This window comes from Argopecten irradians, chromosome 15, assembly GCF_041381155.1.
Source record: "Argopecten irradians isolate NY chromosome 15, Ai_NY, whole genome shotgun sequence".
Classification (NCBI taxonomy): domain Eukaryota; kingdom Metazoa; phylum Mollusca; class Bivalvia; order Pectinida; family Pectinidae; genus Argopecten; species Argopecten irradians.
This window is the reverse complement of record NC_091148.1, coordinates 813,073-833,471: the sequence shown is the minus strand read 5'-3', so window position 1 is coordinate 833,471 and position 20,399 is coordinate 813,073. Positions and strand designations below refer to the sequence as shown.

At 37.3% G+C, this 20,399-nt stretch overlaps 2 protein-coding genes across 2 annotated transcripts; both read left to right on the top strand.

Annotated features, from left to right (window-relative positions):
• Positions 1-1,466: 1,466 nt before the first annotated feature.
• LOC138308971 (uncharacterized) lies at positions 1,467-19,982 on the top strand. The gene is made up of 15 exons (XM_069250053.1): positions 1,467-1,679; positions 2,569-2,720; positions 5,638-5,718; positions 9,807-9,936; positions 12,499-12,701; positions 13,512-13,646; positions 13,836-14,050; positions 14,457-14,660; positions 15,097-15,258; positions 15,502-15,669; positions 16,333-16,437; positions 16,828-17,029; positions 17,960-18,225; positions 19,066-19,211; positions 19,761-19,982. The coding sequence occupies exons 1-15, from the start codon at positions 1,639-1,641 to the stop codon at positions 19,900-19,902; spliced, it is 2,352 nt and encodes a 783-aa protein (XP_069106154.1). The 5' UTR covers positions 1,467-1,638; the 3' UTR covers positions 19,903-19,982.
• Positions 6,361-9,250, top strand: LOC138308972 (uncharacterized). Its single transcript, XM_069250054.1, has 3 exons — positions 6,361-6,780; positions 7,395-8,081; positions 8,586-9,250. Exons 1-3 carry the CDS (start codon positions 6,772-6,774, stop codon positions 9,138-9,140), a joined length of 1,251 nt encoding a protein of 416 aa, XP_069106155.1. The 5' UTR covers positions 6,361-6,771; the 3' UTR covers positions 9,141-9,250.
• Positions 19,983-20,399: the final 417 nt, after the last annotated feature.

Genomic DNA, 20,399 nt, shown 5'->3' with positions numbered 1-20,399 from the left:
CATTATGAGCCAATAAATGCAGCCTAGACTGGTGTAATAATATCTATATAAAAAGATGTGAGTCTTGTTTACTGACAACATGTTAGTCCGCGCGGGAAAATTGACATAGTAAGTGAATGAACAAGTTTGGTTATGAAAACTGTCTGGATTATTGATAGTAAACTGAAAAACTATTGAAAAACATTGATTTTGATAGGGACTATTTTTTATCACATTTCTAACGGGAGATATTCTATTTATCTGCCACCCGGATTGCATTTATATCTCCAATAAATGCAATCTAACAATCCTTTAATTGTTAAAGATACTTACTGTTGACGAAGCACAATATAGGGGTTTATGTATAAATAAATTCGGTAAAATTCGTTTTCTACGTAGTACTACACACGTGTTGTTTGAACTACTAGAATTTCATATTCCTCCTATCCGTTGAAGTCGACAGGCTGGGGAACTCATGGCAACTAAATCACAATCAACGATCACTTTTTTTCCAAAAATCAGCTGTTCTTATTTCACGTGAAGTTTATAAGAGGATCACAAATATAGCTAATAATCACAATTAATAGTTTACTATACTCAAATGATATAACTAAACTTTGAATAGATAGTCTGCTTTTCCTGGAAATCCATTTGAACTATCAAACATAAACTTATTTATAGTTGATAATGGTTAGAGAAAATACAGTTGACAAAGATTTTTTTATTGTGGCAGGTGTAGCTGATTCTACTAGAGTATTACATTAATATACAGAGCTCGAGGTGTCCTTATATTGAAACTATGGAGCCAATCAAAGGCCTTTGAATCAATCATCAAAGTCTCAAATAAGTTTTTGACCCACCATGAGTTTTCAGCCAATAAAACACATTTAATATGTGTACAATAGTGGCAAAACAACTTGGGATCAATATAAAGACTAACACAAAATTAAAATCTGCACTTTTATCAACTGACAATTAAAATATTGTTTACCCTCCATCAAGTAAATGTTGTTGTTTCTGCTATATTTGGCAGCCTTGACCTTGAATAAAGGTCAAGATCCGTCATCCTAGCATGTTCTCTAGGCCTCTTAGAAATTGAAAAAATAAGCTAAAAGTCGCTAGAATATTTTAACTAATTTGACCACCGTGGCCGTTATTGAAGGAAGGTCAAGGTCATTCATTTAAACTAACTTTCTAGCCCTTCATTCCAGCATGCTGTAGGTCCGATATAAAGTCTCTACGCCTCTTTGTAATCCACAAGGCGCCGTATTAAAGATTTAGCAATTTTTGAACCGAATGACCTTGAATGGAACTCGCATTACCTTATCATGGTCAATAAGGCAAATTTTATCAGGAGGGTCACGTGTTTACGTCACCTGATAACTGAAGTGTCTAAATTGCACATACTTTGTCAACTTGAACTTCAAAGAAATGTAAATGCTGATATAAATCAAACGGCTATAAAACTACTCGTACATTTTTTATCTTTAGATCAGTTACAAATAACTCGATTATTAATACAATTTCTTTGAATCGTGAAATAGTATCAATCTAATTAATATTCATTTGTTTTAATCAGAAATTCAGTAAGCTGATGATGCTAGTTATATTGTATCTTGGACTCTCACGGCTTGTTTATTTCATAATTAATCCAACAATATGCTCGTTTGGATAAATGTCTTCCTGCTGTCCCTTATGGCGTAAGTACAATTGGTTTTTTTTTTTTTTTTTTTTTTTCAATTCCATCATATCATACACCGTAAATAGGGGCATTTTAGATATAGTTTTATTTTGCAATATTTGGCGCTTGGCACAAAATTATGTTGTCTAACACTTTCCCAAACTTCAGATTCAATTCCATGACAAGCATAATGACATTCAACCTCGATATTCTAGGGGCTACTATCACTTTCGTTATATATCAACCTGGGCTATATCATGGCAAACCTGTATGAGAAAACGGATAAACAGTTAATTTGGTTGTTTTTGATGTGCGTCTAAAGAATCGAAAAACCGTACAATGTGGTTGAATTTGTGGCTATGAAGTTGAGCTTCGCTCTCTGTAATCTTCCACTGACAATGATTGGTTTGATACTGAACTGCCTACGGTTTTATAATGAGATATAGTCCAGTGATGAATCATCCTCGATATGCCAGGGGTTACTATTACTAACCTTTTATCAACCCCTGGACTATCTCATAGTGAAACTAAAGATACAAAGACACAAATCAATTGTATAACGGTACACTGTGGTTGACTGTGTTGTTTTGAAGTTGGGCGTCGCTCTCTCTGTAATCTTCAAAGGAAGTCTCTACAGGCCTGTAATTGGGGGTCAAGTTTTCCTCCTGAACTGACTTCAGTTTTAGTATGAGATGTCCAGATGTGGCTATAACGACAGTGATAGTAACCCCTGGAGTATCGAGGATGGAATGGTTATAACGACAGTGATAGTAACCCCTGGAGTATGAATGATGGTTAGCATGTACATGTAGTAAGTATGAAGGTAAAACGAGTCCCGAAATAAATCAAAAGAACGACACATTCATTTTAAATTAATTCTTTCTTGTTTTACGTTTGGCAATCACCAGGGGATCGTTTGCCCTGAACCATTGTCAGAACGAATGTAGCTGGAACGGAAGATGTGACGTCATCAGACGTCATTGCACGTGCTTTCAAGGGTTCTATAACGCCGATTGTTCCGGTGATTGTGGGTGTGAAGGTCATGGAATTTGTAAATCAGGTTGGTAGATGAACGTCCTCTTGTAAATTGTGTCTCTTTAATCACCTCGTACAGTCGTTTTACATCAATTATGGACCTTTGTTGAGGTCCAAATGGAGTTATATCACCCGAGTTGAATAATTATTAACCGAATAATATATCATCTAATATCAGAGAATATTCCACGACAAATATTAGAGAGCGCAGCGAACGGGCCGAAGGCCCGTTCGCGAAGCGAACTCTTGTGATAGAGGTGTCTCCCTAACGTTATTCTATGTAAATCATCCAATATATGTAGAGTTGGAAAACTTTCTCACCAACCGGAAACAGGAAGTCAACACAAGATCCAGCATCGCGCAAGACAGTATCTAAAGTCACACTCTCGCGTGATTACAAAATCACACTCTCGCGTGATTACAAACAAGTAACGCTTGGAAAAATTCAAAATGAAAACATTAGTGAAAGATAAACCTTCCAATTTATTCTTACCTGAATCTAATAATTACATTTTGTCCTGAGTCTTAACTTAAAAGCCGTTTTACGTGAGCAGTTGCTTCGGAATTTTCCGCCTGGCAACGGAGAATGACGTTGAGATATAATTTGTAGCCGCAGTCACGTATTTTTGCAGAAAGTGAAAGTAGAAGTAATCTTTGTTCAATATTGTTTTTCTTGTTATAAACTCAATGCCAGTAATTCAGCAAAGCTATTATTCCAATAATTAATAATTCTATAAATGGTTTCTAGCAGTACAGTTATTCAGCGCACCCAATAAGCTATAAAAACAAAACACATGTCAACATCGATAAGACTGATGGGTCAGGGGAGAGTACTCTTTCGCCGTTGGAAATCCTTTATTTAGATCTACCTGGCAAAAACGAAAGAATGGACTAACTGCTGCGCTCTCAGATAGGCTTTGCCTAAAATTATATTATGATGTGTTTATTAAACAAAATGCGTGCGCTTGTGGCAGAGACTACAGTCACTTATAAATACCGAGTAAAATGTCTCTCGGCCTCTCCTAGAACCACAGGCGTTTGGTCCTATAAACACTTTCTATCCATATTCACATATGTAATAGAGAGCGCAGCGAACGGGCCGAAGGCCCGTTCGCGAAGCGAACTCTTGTGATAGAGGTGTCTCCCTAACGTTATTCTATGTAAATCATCCAATATATGTAGAGTTGGAAAACTTTCTCACAAACCGGAAACAGGAAGTCAACACAAGATCCAGCATCGCGCAAGACAGTATCTAAAGTCACACTCTCGCGTGATTACAAAATCACACTCTCGTGTGATTACAAACAAGTAACGCTTCGAAAAATTCAAAATGAAAACATTAGTGAAATATAAACCTTCCAATTTATTCTTACCTGTATCTAACAATTACATTTTTTCTGAGTCTTAACTTAAAAGCCGTTTTACTTGAGCAGTTGCCTGGCAACGGAGAACGACGTTGAGATATAATTTGTAGCCGCAGTCACGTATTTTTGCAGAAAGTGAAAGTAGAAGTAATCTTTGTTCAATATTGTTTTTCTTGTTATAAACTCAATGCCAGTAATTCAGCAAAGCTATTATTCCAATAATTAATAATTCTATAAATGGTTTCTAGCAGTACAGTTATTCAGCGCACCCAATAAGCTATAAAAACAAAACACATGTCAACATCGATAAGACTGATGGGTCAGGGGAGAGTACTCTTTCGCCGATGGAAATCCTTTATTTAGATCTACCTGGCAAAAACGAAAGAATGGACTAACTGCTGCGCTCTCAGATAGGCTTTGCCTAAAATTATATTAGAGAGCGCAGCGAACTCTTGTGATAGAGGTGTCTCCGTAACGTTATTCTATGTAAATCATCCAATATATGTAGAGTTGGAAAACTTTCTCAAAAACCGGAAACAGGAAGTCAACACAAGATCCAGCATCAAGACAGTATCTAAGCAGCATCCGTCGCAAGACAGTATCTAAAGTCACACTCTCCGTGATTACAAAATCACACTCTCGCGTGATTACAAACAAGTAACGCTTGGAAAAATACAAAATGAAAACATTAGTGAAAGATAAACCTTCCAATTTATTCTTACCTGAATCTAACAATTACATTTTGTCCTGAATCTTAACTTAAAAGCCGTTTTACGTGAGCAGTTGCTTCGGAATTTTCCGCCTGGCAACGGAGAATGACGTTGAGATATAATTTGTAGCCGCAGTCACGTATTTTTGCAGAAAGTGAAAGTAGAAGTATCCTATCTTGTGATAAACTCAATGCCAGTAGTTCAGCAAAGCTATTATTCTAATAATTAATAATTCTATAAATGGTTTCTAGCAGTACAGTTATTCAGCGCACCCAATAAGCTATAAAAACAAAACACATATCAAAATCGATAAGACTGATGGGTCAGGGGAGAGTACTCTTTCGCCGTTGGAAATCCTTTATTTAGATCTACCTGGCAAAAACGAAAGAATGGATTAACTGCTGCGCTCTCAGATAGGCTTTGCCTAAAATTATATTACTGAGTATTACATATACAGAGAAAGAAACATGTCTATAGAGCAAAACGCCTGTGCTAGAACTATCCTTACGAGGTTCAGTTTCAAACTTGTATTGTTGCAGTTTGGTCCATAGTTATTGCTACGCCGCTTGTTGCTAGTTCAATATTTTCTTTGCCTTTTCTCTGAGCTTAGCAATCTCTGCATCAAACCCTTTTTAATTTGTTTTATTAAAACTGTTCGTTTGTATACTAGACCTGGCTACCTTGCACTAACACAAGCTCACAAATTATAAAATGGCTTTCAACAGAACAATTAAAATTGCTAAACAATATCATCATATCATTGTTTAATTTCCATATTCTGTCTAATCAAAGGGTTAAGCTTCCGCGTAGCCCACATAGCTTTTTGGGAAGCTAATACTTGTAAATATTAATGGACACTTTTTTTCAGATCACACGTGTGAATGCGACGACGGCTGGACGTGGTCAGATAGCCAACACAAGTGTGTGTGGCAATGTAACTGTCCGACTGGTAAGTAGGGACAAATCATACATACATCTTTGTTTTGACGGAGAGCATTGGTTCGGGTGGGCTTTCCTTGTGCGTTGATATAGTTCCTAGTTCTGTTTAAGCTGAACGGAATTCGGGACTAGTTCCTGCATGTACATGTAGTTCCGTTTACCTTTAGGAAATTGCAACCAATTTTCAATTAATGTAATGACTACGTTTGGTAAAGTTAATTTACCGTAAAGCCAGGTTTTTTCGCGGGGATGATATTTTCACGATTCAGTGGCAAATTGCAATGACTGTCAAAATCTGACCTCCAAAATGTTGGAGCCAATGCTGTATTATATACACCTTTAGCTGTTTAGGTAGCAGATTACAAAATGACAGCTTAGCCATGGAGTATGGGAGATATTTTTATTTGGTGAGAAGTTCTTGTTTCGAAGCCTCGGGTGCATACTCCCAGCAGTCCCGTGATCACGTGACCGGAAAAATTCCAGTTTACATAACTTCGAATTCTGGAAGATGACTGGAAAATGTAACAGAACGGCGCTTCGTTAAATTAGAAAACCCAAAATGGAGGGTAAAAGTCAGATATCATATTTTTAAGAGACGCTTAAATAAAATTAGCTAGAAAATTTAACGTTTGGGGTTATTAGGAAGTGTATATACATGTAGAAAGTTTTATTTAAAATGGCAAATGTGGTGCAGATTAAAAGTATAAATACTTTTATATAGGTAATGTTTGTAGATAAATTGTTATACATTTTTTGTTTACAATTCAAAGAAAAACATCTCAAATATAATTTAAAAATTGTGCATATCTTCTTTGGGCTGCACCCTGGGAATCATGCGAAACAAAGACATGACGTGATAATACCAGATATAGTGTCACGTGACTCGGTGACTATGACGTCAGACGTAGTTACATCGGCAACCAGTGTAACTTACTGCAGCGCGCTTTTCGGAGCAACATAAAAGTCACAGAAAACTCTCAGAAAGATCCGACAACGTGAGCATATATTCACAGAAACCATCCAAGAATACTGTAAAGATACTGCGTCTTTTCACCTTAACAATATGGAAAAGGTATGTACTTGGAATGACAGGTTTTTTACCACCCTGAATGATTTGTTTTCATACTTGTACGTAAACGAGGTTACAAGTTTTCGTTGTACAATTTGATTTTGTATTAGTTTTATAACTGTAGTTTATAAGCACTTCGATGATTTGTAATACCCTTTTTTAACGTGATCGGTTGGAAGTTTTTATACCCGAAATGCTAAATATCACTGTAGGAACAAAGACAATGCAAGATAAATAATTCACTTATAGTAAACCTATGTATCTGTATCTATGCAACTACGAATTTGAAGTCGACTATAATTAAGCAAACTTTATGTATTTTCGTTTCGAAGCGAGGCTTTTCAATATTTTCCCTTCTTCAACCTATTTTGCTGCATACACATCCTGGCTGATAACCATAGCTATATTTGGTGATTAAAAGGTGTCTGTTTCCACATTTATATAAGTTACATACTAGACTCCAAATGCCATTATCTACGACAATTTTAGAGTTATACTTCTATAAGGTGTAGATAATACCAATCATGCGTTTATATATATGTAAAAGAACACCATTAATTCCAATCCATTATCAATCACTTGAGACATTAACTGAGATATTTTGTTTCTTACAACAGAATAATCATCACTATCTGGTCAGCCAATATCACGAGGTTTACAACGATGGTGGACATTATCATGGTAGAGTGTTAACTAATGGAGGGAGTGATGGCTGGAAAACCGGAACCGTGAACTGTACCCACATTGGAACTGAGCCGTACCTCCCGAACACCTACAGTTGGAATGATACCAACATGTATCACGGATACACGCAATTATCACACGGTAGTCAAGTCACTGGCGGAGTGGAGGCCCCGTGGTACCGCGATGTCAAACAGACCAATATCACACACAGTCAGAACGGCGTGTTAGGATGTCACACGGTCAAACAAACGTCACTGGACACAGAACAGTCCTACTTGAACAAAACTGGATTGTTGTACCAAAATATCTATGACGTCAATAGCACCAAAAAATCGTACCCTGTTCTCAATTCGACAGCAGTTTATGGAAGTTGTCGTCAAGGCAACAGAACATTGGTAAACGATACCGTTAGTTTGAAAAATGACACTGAAATCCAGATGTATCGCGGCAATGCAGCATGGACTGACAACATGGATACACAGAAAGGCGTGAACGTGTCACAAGGACAAGACATGTCTCGTGGTGTCGGGGGTCAATGTGATGTTCAACTTACAGGGCAGGTCAAATGGGACAACGTGAACTATACGGAATCCTACCTACATCAAACCGCTCAGTCGCAGGTAAAGTGAGAATATGAGTAATTCTGGTTTATGTCTTTACATTTTCACTCCAAATGCATTTGTGCTGTCATTTCGATTCGATTGTCGTTTAATTCGTTCGCAAAATACACTATGCTCGATGGAGAGTTATGTGGACTGATTGCAATCTTTAAACATGATTTTTATTTGGCAGAATAGCGACGTAGTACTAGCAATTATATTTAAATAAGATTAAAAAAGACATGCCCTCCACCTCTGAGTTGCGAGTTCGAATCCCATGTGGGGCAATTGCCAGGTACTGACCGCTGGTCGGTGGTTTTTCTCCGGGTACTCCGGCTTTCCTCCACCAACAAACCTGACACGTCCTTAAATGACCCTGGCTGTTAATAGGACGTAAAACTAATCATACCAAATTAAAAAGAAACATTTTGTTGCAAACTGACCTCATATCTCGATTTACTGATTCCCTTAATTACGTTCATTTTCATTCTCTGAAGAAATATTTTAACACTTTGTATTTTACAGAACGTCAACGCCGTACAACAAGCTCAGGATGCACAGGATAGCGTGTCACGTAAACGGAAGCGCTCTGACGAAACTGAGGCTAAACAACACAGGGACCAGCTCACCAGTGTACCTACAGTTGATAAGCGCGCCCTCTACAGTAAATTCCGTGTGGTAAAGAAAACAGACAAAGCCGCGCTATGTACTGAAAATCCAAAAGTCACACCGTTGATATGTCGAGTCAAACTTAGTGACAACAGCATCGTTGACGTCAACAACGACGATGGTTTACCAACGAGCATCAAAAGGTCAAAGGTCATCCCGACCTTGACCCCGACAAAGTTAAATGAGGCGGCCGCAACTATCGGCAATATAAAATTCATTACTTTGGAAAACATGAAAGTCGTTCGACGAAAACTGGAGGTTGTGCTTGCTGTAAAGCAAGGAGAGGAGAGGCAGGAACGACTCAAGTTAGAGGCCAAGGTCAGAGCAAAGATGAAGGTCAATGTTAAAGAAAGGATGAGGAAAGACAGGACACACACAGACCGCAAACGCCACGTAAAGATTGGACTTTAAATGCAAACAGCGGAACAAAATATCATGTTTGTCAGAACAGCGAACTGGGAACATTAAACCTTTTTTTATGAACTTTTATATGAACCTTTTAGATTTATTTAATTATGTTTTCCATACTCATTGTTTTCGTTTTAATAAATATACTTTAATTTTTATTAAACTAACTTGTTTGAATTATTATGTACGTTTTGTCAGTTTTGTGTAAATATCTTTACATACCTATACCATTTGATGGAATGCCGTAATGTACAAATTGTCGTCAATGCGGCGATAACGCTTCTTGTTCAATATGAGTGGCCCAAGAAAGGAGCCCTGAAAAATACCTCCATTCGGTTTATGTATTTTGCTTTTGAAAGTATTTTTTTCTCACACATAAACCATATCTGATGCTTGAAAATAATTAAAAATCGCTATTTATAACATTCAGAGAACTCCATTCAAGCGGGTTCTAGAAGAATGCCAGACAAGAAAACCTGGTCTATTTTAAATGCATTCGCAAAGACATAAATTCATGACCCAAATTAAAATTTTCATAGTGCACTACAACTATATTCAATTATTTGCACAAGATTAAATTCGCAAAGCTCTTTCGCAAAATTACATCAAGTGTGTTTCTAGTGAATAAAGTAAGTTACAGTATATGGGAAACTCAATGTAATTTTGCAGGAATAAGTTGTATGGGTCCCGGCATCTGCGCATGCTCAGAAGACTGTAAATATGGCACGTGCTGGAATGGTCAGTGTGAGTGTTGGGCAGGCTATACTGGACACACGTGTTCCCATTTCGATCCACTCACGTACGTAAGGTTTATTATTTACACTGGGTCACACCCTGAGACAGCAGCCATTGTAGGATTTAATGCTATGTCACCTTGGCGTAGTCTAGGTATTTCCCGGTGTAAAACTATAGTCAGCTACATAAGTGATATCCGGAATTGCAACAATTTACGTTTTCGCCCCAATGTATTTTTGCAGATTTTGCATGTGTATCATGGATTGAGAATTTCAGTTTAGAAAGTTTAGAAAGGAGTTGACCTATTTAGAAAGTACACAATAGGTGTCAGTCACCTATATAGTAAAGCATTTGCTCTATCTTGGCACTTTGACCTGATAAATTACTATGAGACCAGTGCGAAATTGATGCTTTGAATAGCGTACAATATGCAGCTGACACTAAGGTATCTTCGTGCAATATATTTTCTTATCACTGAGTCAATGTCAGTAATCACGTGGTTTCACGTGGTGGGCCCACGCACAAACAAAATGTCTGCCGAGGGGAAATCCGGAGCGGTAGAGAAGAAGCAAAGAGGTAAGTTATAAAACCTATTTGACCTCACGAGTCAATTACGACCAGTGACGGCTCATTCAAGGCGGTGTTTAGGACGACATTGACAGTACCGGACAGTGACGGTCCTCTCCAGGTGTTATTTAAGGTGACATCAACTTGCCGGACAGTGACGGCCCATTCGAGGCGGTATTTCGGACGGGCCCTTTAGAACGACAATTGGCAGTGCAGGGTAGCGTCAGTCCATTCAAGGCTTTATTAATTATTTGAACTGGAACCGGAAAAGAAGATATATTCAGTGTACAGTATATTTGTAAATATTAACAAAATAAAGCGCATGCTTTAATCATATAAACACAGCTATCTAATCTGAAATATTGCATTTTCAAAAGTATATTATATATTTTGAATCTAAACAGCATTTGCAATGGGTTTGTAGTGTTCAATTTTGGACAGATCTAATTTTTACGGTTTTTCGAGCTTGCAAAACCATGGTAACTAAATTTGAGTTCTAATCCCTACGATTTTACAATTTGAAGAGGCTTTAAAGGTAAGAGAGAATAAACATTTTTGTTCAGATATCCTTTCAAGTGTGATCACTCTCCACTTTTTCTCTATGAAAACCAATATGCATGACACTTTCCATTTTCAAAAACATCAATAAAATGGCCTTTAACTTTTTCAGATGATCAAAAGTAATATGGATGAATACAATTACATATTTACGCATAGTTAAAGCTTGGATTTCCTCTTTAAATGGATAAATCTTAATGCATTCGTGGGGTTCACTAAACGACACTGTGAGAGAATGAAGTAATCCAATTTCCAACAAAAGTCCCACGATTGTTTGCAGAAACCATACAGAGCTGGGCAGTCATATGAATATGGGTAGATTTAGAAAAGATGTCTAGCGTCTATAGGCTACTGGTGTGAATTGACTCGTGATGTCCAATAGGTTTGATAACTTATAATCCATTGCGCCTTTTTTTCAAACGTTTCGAATTTCCTCTCGACATACATTTTGTTTGTATGTGGGCCCACCACTTCAAGCCACGTGATTCCCGACCGTGTGAATGGCCTAAAATGATACCCCTTCTTTACGCGTGCTACTTTTGGCGAATTTTTGTCTATTTGATAAAATATAGTGTAGAAATTAAAAAAAAAACAAACAAACAAACAAGGAAAGCCATGTAGGATGGCTTTGAAAAAATGGGTTACACCACAGTCTTTACACAATGCAAATTTTACTCACTAAACACGAATTATCAAGGTCAAATTCATTGCATCAACGCGCTCTACCTATGTGTTAAATTAAAACACTTTTATTTAAGTGTTTCAATTCTCAAAATGTAAAATTTTCTTCGTTTTCAAACTGCGAATACAATTTTATAGATTGATATAAAACTTTCATATTGGTTGTTATGAAAATGTTGGCCAACATGTAACTGTAGCGCATTTGCAATTTCGATGAATCCATCTTAATTTCATATCACAAATAAACGCCGAATTTGACATTTTTCGCGTTTATCATTTAGTCCTACAGAACTTGGCCCAGTTGTTCAAATGATAGTTTAACCAGTTTCTAATGCATGAACTTTGATTTCTTGTCCAACAAACGTTTATAGAATTCTGAAGTACAATTGTATACAATTTTGTCCCTAATTGTCACGTTTTAGAGAAGATTTAATCACAGATTTTGCAGTAAAGAAGAAATGAAAATTCAGCTAATCAAGTAAATAAAGTAATCACCTTTTGGGTCAACTGTGTCATGCTTTCTTACTTGATGGAGGGGCCGCGGTGGCCGAGTGGTTAAGATGTCCCGACATATTACCACAAGCCCTCCACCTCTGGGATGCGGGTTCGAATCCCATGTGGGGCAGTTGCCAGGTACTGACCGCTGGTCGGTGGTTTTTCTCCGGGTACTCCGGCTTTCCTCCACCAACAAACCTGGCACGTCCTTACATGACCCTGGCTGTTAATAGGACGTAAAAATAAACAAACCAAACCAAACCAAACTTGATGGCTCTTTCTCTTTAAGACTTCAGTACTTACAGTACTTTGATTTTCTTTACAGTATGCCGAACAGAAACGTGAGTATCGGGATGAATATAGCAGGACTAAGCTACTACTCCAGTGAAGTAAAATTTGTAGATGTCGCGAAAGAGTCCATGGAGTGGTTAACGGAGAGACGGGAGGGGGCGCTGTCACACCAATGGAATACGCACGAGGAGGCCAAAGTTCATTTTGACCAGGACGGATATCCTACACAATTGGAAGGTTTAGTTTCGTAGTTTGTTAGGAATAAGTGATATCATATTCAGTTTTTGTTATTCACTAATGAAGGAAGCTATCAACGTGCATTGTTACGTTTGGCAGTTTGTTATTACAAGGATAAAGACAAGACCATCTTCGGTAATCCAGGAGTTGCTTTCACTGATGTTATATCTACCCTTGGACTATCTCACAGTAAAACTGTAGGCAACAGAAGACAAAAGTAATTTGATCCTTTATCACAGGAATTGTAGAACGGTACACTGTGGTTGACTGTGTTGCCTTGAAGTCTGGAGTGTCTCTCTTTGTCATCTTCAAAGGAAGTCTCTGCAACCTGTGATTGGTCAGTTTTTTCCTCCTAAACTGCCTCCAGTTTTTCAATGAGATAGTCCAGGGGTGAATATAACTTCAGTGATAGTAACCCCTGGAGTATCGATGACGTTGCAAGGCTTATGTCATATAATCTTTGTGAGTGTGTTTGAGAGGGCTGCATTTATTAAACCCATTATTTAATACTATAAAACAATAACGATATGTAGATGTGTTTGCTGAGGAATTAAAATGAAAGCTCCAGCAATGTCGTGAACCGCAGAATCACTACGTCACCAATATGGCGGTCGAGTTCACGCGGTACCCATTAAACGCTGTCTTATACAGTCATTGGACTAATGAAATGTGTTTCCATCATTACAAGGAAAATTTGTTGTCATAGCTTGTATAGTTTCTGTTGTCATTTGTAGGGGCAGTCCTGTAGGTGATGAAACCCCCATTATTTTACCTCGGAAGTAATAATAGTATTCATTCCTCTACATTCAGATACAATGATCCTGGTGACCTTGATGCTTCGTGAAGGTCATTGGAGTCCAGGTGGAAACTACACGATTCTTTATGACGGCGAGGGAGAACTAGACTTAGCACTGGTACACTTCACTCGTATCTACGAGGGCAAAGGTAACTGCGGCGATGTATTCCACAAGATAGAACAGCCATTTTGACGGTGATCAGTTGACGTTACCATTTCAACAGTAGTGACGTCACAATGGTCACGTTTTGGGTGACACCCTCATATACTTCATTAAACATTGATTTGTTAGTAGAAGTGGCAAGAGAATGTTATTATAGTAAATTATTTGTTTTCAGGACGTATGATTGTTAACATGGATCCTGGATCCGGCGGTATCGAGTTGAAGATCATGCGCACTAATCCTAAAAATCACATCCGGAATATCCGTGTTATACTTCCGGGGTTTGAGGATAGACATGCGCACTTTCCTTACAACCCGATGTTCCTGGAAACAATTAGTCGGTATTCCGAGTTTAGATTTATGGATTTCATGCACACTAATGCCCATCTGGTAAGATTTTTCGTAATGTATGTGTATATGGTCAGTGGAGTTGTAGGTCTGTAGCTGCAAGGTACAAGCAGATCTATCTCTTCCACCTAGGGATATTTTTTTTCTGTGAGGAGCGCCTATCGATGAATTTTTTTATATTATCATTTTTTTCATTTTGCCATTTCAAACGCTTTTAGGAAAACAAATTATAAGCGATGTTGATTACAACAGAAAAAAATACAAAATACGTAAAATATTATTAATTTTGAATACTCTAGGTTTTTTTTATTCTTCTCTAGTGATTATAACATGTATTAGGCGATGGGATAGGAGGGTCACATGCATCCCCCTCTCAAACCAAAGTTTTACTTAAAAGCTGTAGAGGAATGGCAAATGATTTTCCACTTCCATGATTTATTTGTGACAGCCCGAGCCTACCACATGGACGACCAGAAGGAAGCAGACTTTTCACACCCAGACCGGAAGTTATGGCGCTGCTCTAGAATACATGATATTACTGAGCAATATGATGGGTGCCAATCCTTGGTTCAATATTCCACACGCTGCAGATGACGACTTCGTCCGAAATTTTGCCGCTCTCGTAAAAACGTCACTTCGTCCAGACTTAAAAGTTAGTATTTTCACAGCAATTACCCGACCGACCCTAATTTTTTACCCCCGACCCTAATTTTTTTCCCACTTTTCTACGAAAAAAAATAAAAAAAAGTCGGGATTTCGATCTCAGACTCCGGTTTCGGCCACCATTTTAAAGCGAAAGACACTAAAACAAAAAAAGAAGAGAAAAATCCTCCCGACCGATCCTATTTTTTTTGCCAATGTAACCTTAGAAGTATTTATTAGGAATAATGGACTATTCATAGTCGCCATGGAGATCAAATTAAAAAAGAAGAATGCAACAATGATAATAAGACTTTTAAAGTTTTATCATTTTGTTCAGATTTTCTTTATAGACGTTGCGTTGCTAAAAACAGTAAATTCTCCATTAATAGAAATTACCTGGAATATTAAAATTCTAATAACAGGTTTGAAATCATTTATATTTATAGATTTACCTTGAATACTCTAATGAGGTATGGAATGGAATATTCCGTCAGACCAAATACTCTGTGGAAAAGGGCACACAACTCGGACTCGATTCCCACGGTTATAGAGCAGGGTTGAAATACTATAATCAAAGGTCATCGGAGGTCATGAGGCTATTCCAAACAGTAAGTAAAATTTTTGAATACATACTCATCAAACGTTTACCTGAATGCGATTTGTAACTTCATTCGATACAGTGTCCACGTTTGACCTTATTTGATTACATAAGTATCGTTATACTGTCCGTGAGTATTTTGATGCAATCAAATAATATTTAATAATCCTGTTGTTAGAGAAAAAATATTCATCGTTTGCGATGCCATATAATTGAAGTATTAACTTAACTACCGTGTAATATTATTAACCAGGCATTCGGTAGTCATGGCAACGACAAACTAGTTCCGGTGTGGGCGTGGCAGACTGGTTACCAGGACTACTACAGACAAGCACTCGTTGACCTTGGTAACCGGACACGTGACTTTAAAGCTCTGGCGATCACTGGATATTTTTCTTGTGATGGTGCGGCTTCCAAACATGTGCGTAAGATGTTATATTATTTTCTGTATGCATTCGTCATTTTGAAATCTTTGAAACAATCGATTCATAGTATCGTTTGATGTGGTTAGAACATGTGGTTGGTTAAAGTTAGCAGTGAATAGATGCTCATGCACAGATAACAATGAAAACTGGGTTGATATCAAAATCACACAGGGCATCTAGGTAAACCCTCACAGCATATTTTTGACAATCAAAAATCACAGATTTGACTCTTAGGTTTGAAGAATTTATCACATGTTTGGACTCTTCCAATTTCTCAGAAATATAGTTATTTGACTTCTGAAACTGCTTTAAGTCAAATGTCAAATGGATGCCCTGATTACTTGAATTGCTTTATCGATGTTTTGATTAAACGATTTAAAACAAGGCAATTCAATTTCTGCTAATGGTATCGAAATGGATCGAACAATTTATCATGTTTCCTCCTATATCAATCCTTTTTTAAGATAATTGTCCTTCGACATCATATTTGTTTTTCAGAACTGTGCTTTTTTATCCAACTTTGTTATTCTAAACACTAGTTCTGACTAACACGCTGAAAGTTCTATTTTGACTGTTGGTTTCTTTTATTTTAGAAATTATTACGTGAAATAATCTTTGCACTTTTACTTTCATATAATTGTGTACGACCTATATTGTAGAAAGAAGACCTCCCACACTTGTCTATGAGTGAGATAAGTGCTCTGTGTGCTATGGAACTTCCTTCACAGAAGAACATGTACAAACATTACATGGAACTGGCAAAGGTAACAAAGAGGAGAGAATATCAAACTCCTTATCTATCCAAAAGATATTTTAGTATGTTTCTGAACAAAAAGGTGAAAATCTTTTCAGGAGTCTAGGAAAAGTAGTTATTATAAGTAAATTGTTGGCAGAAAGACGAAGACAAGTAAAAAGCTGGTACCAGTTTCACTAACAATCAACAACTACGTTGGTATCTAAAAGATGAAATCTCGCCTTCTTACCTTATTATTTAGGTAGTGAATTGTGTGAAAATATGTACACATGTATTTAGGTGCAACAAGCACTTATAGAAACGCCACATGTAAAAAACACTAAAACCTTCCCATTTTGGTACAAAAACGACAAAAATTTTAGATGCCAAAATGTCCCAATTTTATGGTACTATCTTTTAGAACCACAGTTTGGATTTGGTGATGTACGAAGGGGGCCCCGCAGTTATGGAGCCAGGAGCTATATCACATGGCACTTCCAATGATGACGTCACGAATAAAGCTATCGCATTTAACTCGGACCCCCACATCAAGGACAACGTGAAGGCGATCCTGGAGGCCTGGAAAAGCATTGTGACGGATACTTCTGGAAACCAAACTCCGGGTTAGTGACATAACATCCTCGATGTTCCAGGGGTTACTATAACTATCGCTATATCCACCCATGGGATATATCATAGTAAAACTGGAGGCAACAGACCAGGACAGGTAATTTACATCAAAAGAGCCGTATAACGGTACACTGGTTGACTGTGTCGATTTGAAGTTGGGTATCACTCTCTCTGTTGTCATCAAAAGAAATATGTGCAGGCCTGTGTTTGGTCAGATATTTTCTTCTGATTTGCCTTCAGTTTTATTATGAGATAGACCAGGGTTTGATAAAACGTCAGTGACAGTAAACCCTGGAGTATCACGGATGGTGACATAATTGATTTGATGGCTCAGATAACTGTGTTTTGGTGGTCGAGTGCTTAAAAAAGCTGACACTGTCAGGTGATAACGTATTGAGTTAATGATGCTCCAATGGCGACAAATGATATTTTTCTCTATTGAAAATATGAACAGACGAATTAGTTTTTTCTTCAGACACAAGTTACTAACTTTACACCATTACCACCATTGAAAAGTTTGAATTTCTTATTTTAATTCAAGATTAAAATATTAAAAAATATTAATTGTGTACTGAAAAAAAATTCAAGGCACCATGCCCTATATGGAATTGAATACTGATTATGCATGCACCAAAATAAATGATTTTAGGTGTATTTTGGTGTTAGTTAGACACATGTAATCACGATAATATGTTCAAATGATGGGTATCGTTTATGCTTTTGTCGGCGATGGAGCATCTTTAAACAAAAACAACAGCGTACTTTTATAACTTTACATGCATTACTCCAGAATTTAAAATGTTGACGGCAATTTTTGTTACCCATTAAATATTGTCATTGTGACTGTAAACATTTATAGAGACATAAACGCAAATATGGAAATAACAATAAGATTATATAATTACATAACTGTTTACATCCAGGTGGACTCTTCAACTATTTTTCGTCGACTGGATTTCCGAGTAAATATGGAAGTTGGGGAATGTTACGTTATACCGCGGAGGAGCCCCACAGCGTACCTAAATACATGGCGGTCCAGGAGTTCATTACAGAACACCTCAGTCACGATGTCCTCGGACCGAAGTGTTCGTTTGTCGTCACTGCAAACGTTGTGTTCGGGTGTTTTAAGTGGAATGGGAGAGACGGATGGCGATGTGGAAAATCTTACAACCACGGTGTGGGTTGGGAGGTATGTCATTAATTTTCATGGGGTTTGGTCTTAATCAAAACAACATATCAAACGAAACAATTGTATTTTTGAAAGATACTCCACTCCCTGAGCATAAACGATACTCATAATTGAACAATAATCGGTGTTTAATTGTGTCTGATTAACACAATAATACATATAAAAATAATTTATTTTGCTTTTAGTGCATGCACAATCAGTACTGCATTCCATATAGGCCATAGTACCCTGGATTTTTTTCGGGGCTCAATTAGTTTTATCATTTTCATCTTGAAGTGAAATTAGAAGCTCAAACTTTCCATTGGTGGTAATGGTGTAACGCGAGATTCTTTTGTAATGGGAGTAAAATACTAAATCGTCTGCTCCTGTTTTTGATCGAGGAAAAATACCATTTGTGTGCGGTGGAGAATCAATAGGATTTATGGTAATGCTTAACAAGTTATGATATGAAATCCAACAGGTTAACACATGAAACATATATTGCTGTGACACTCATGTATTTTCTCCTGCTTGTCCTAGCAACACTCACGACATTCATTTAAGATTTCTTCATAATTACAACTTATATTTCGAAGTATTTCAGGGTCAAAAATTGATTCAAAAGTTCCGCAATTTTTTGCCATTCCGATGTTCCCCACATATACAAAAACATCTCATGGGGGAAGTCATCAGGTGGTATAAAAGGATCTTTTCAGCCTTATATAATTACCCTTAAACGTAATAAAAGCTGGACCTATTTTACATATAAATGTTTAAACTTTCGCCTCTTTGTATAATGTTTTTTGTACTTGCGGAATATTTTGGGATGTGGTATTAAGGAAATCTCTACAATATTTTCAGTACTTGCCGACTATTCCGGGAGGAGCCTCTCTGTATGTGCTGGACGGTTACAATCCTATCTCTCACCGACTGTTCGTCAGGACTGTTGACGCAGTGGGCGTTAATCAATATCACGTGACAGATACGGACCATTTCAATTGGACCAAGTAAGTTCGTTACTTTTAAGAGTCGATATGACGATTATACATCTCCACAAAGTTGCATACAACTCAATGATATAATGTCCTGCTTCTGTCAACCTTTGGGATGTTAAAGCGAAAGTGATTGTATAACCTGATAAAGAGTTAAGACATACGTCTCGTTGGCAAGAATAGTCCGACAAAATTAGGATTTTCGTCAGGTCTGCTGGTAACAAATTGTCTCGTTCTTCTACAGTCTCGTGTGCAGGTTGGTTGTCACGTTAAAACACTAGTAGTAGACGACATTTTGCCAAGTCTTTGTCCAATTGATAAATGTTGGTGAAACCAAATGGCTTTCAGTCGCCTTGAAAAAGTCGTTTTCCATGAAAAACACGAAATTGAGTTACCCTGAAAAAGTGCTTATCTATGAAAACGCAAAATTATATTGCCATTGAAAAGTCGTTATCCATGAAAATGCAAAATTAAGTCGCCCTGAAAAAGTCGTTATCCATAAAAACGCAAAATTATGTCGCCCTGAAAATCCATTTGGTTTACAGTTCTACGTTTAATTTTCAGCGCCACCAGCTGGAGTTATCATTCGAATCTGGCATCCGGTCACGTGGTACGAAGTCTGCCGACAGGCGATAATCAGAATATTGTTACAACCAATATTGATTGTATTTACCTGGCACAAACATCGGCGCCGTCCATAGGCTGACCACATGGATCTTTAATACCATTACATAAACATAACGTGTAAAGTTGTTTTAATAAACGTGTCGGATTCTTAATAATACACCACCGCCTTAAATTTATAACACGTTCTACTGCTGCACATTCAGCAAAACATGGTACAGGTGTAAGGAATACACCCTGGAGCTGGTGTATGTCAAGTATACTATAAACATATCTATCTTAGCAGTTTTTTTATTTTAGCACTTTTCACGCTGTGTTTTGAAACGCTAAATGTTGTTTAAGGGTATTTTTGGTATTGAACCGCCAAATTGCGATAGTTTAAATCCGCGCTAATAAATCTCTATTTACAGGGTTTTTTCCCTCGAATTTACGCTTTAAATTGACTTCCGCTAAAATAAGTACATTTACAGTACAACGTAATTTCAAAATAAGTGACAGGTCATGTGATTGTTGAAGTTATTCTTTTTTTCTCAAAAACGTTTTTGTTAAAGATGTTCCATCGACGACAGAGCATAAATG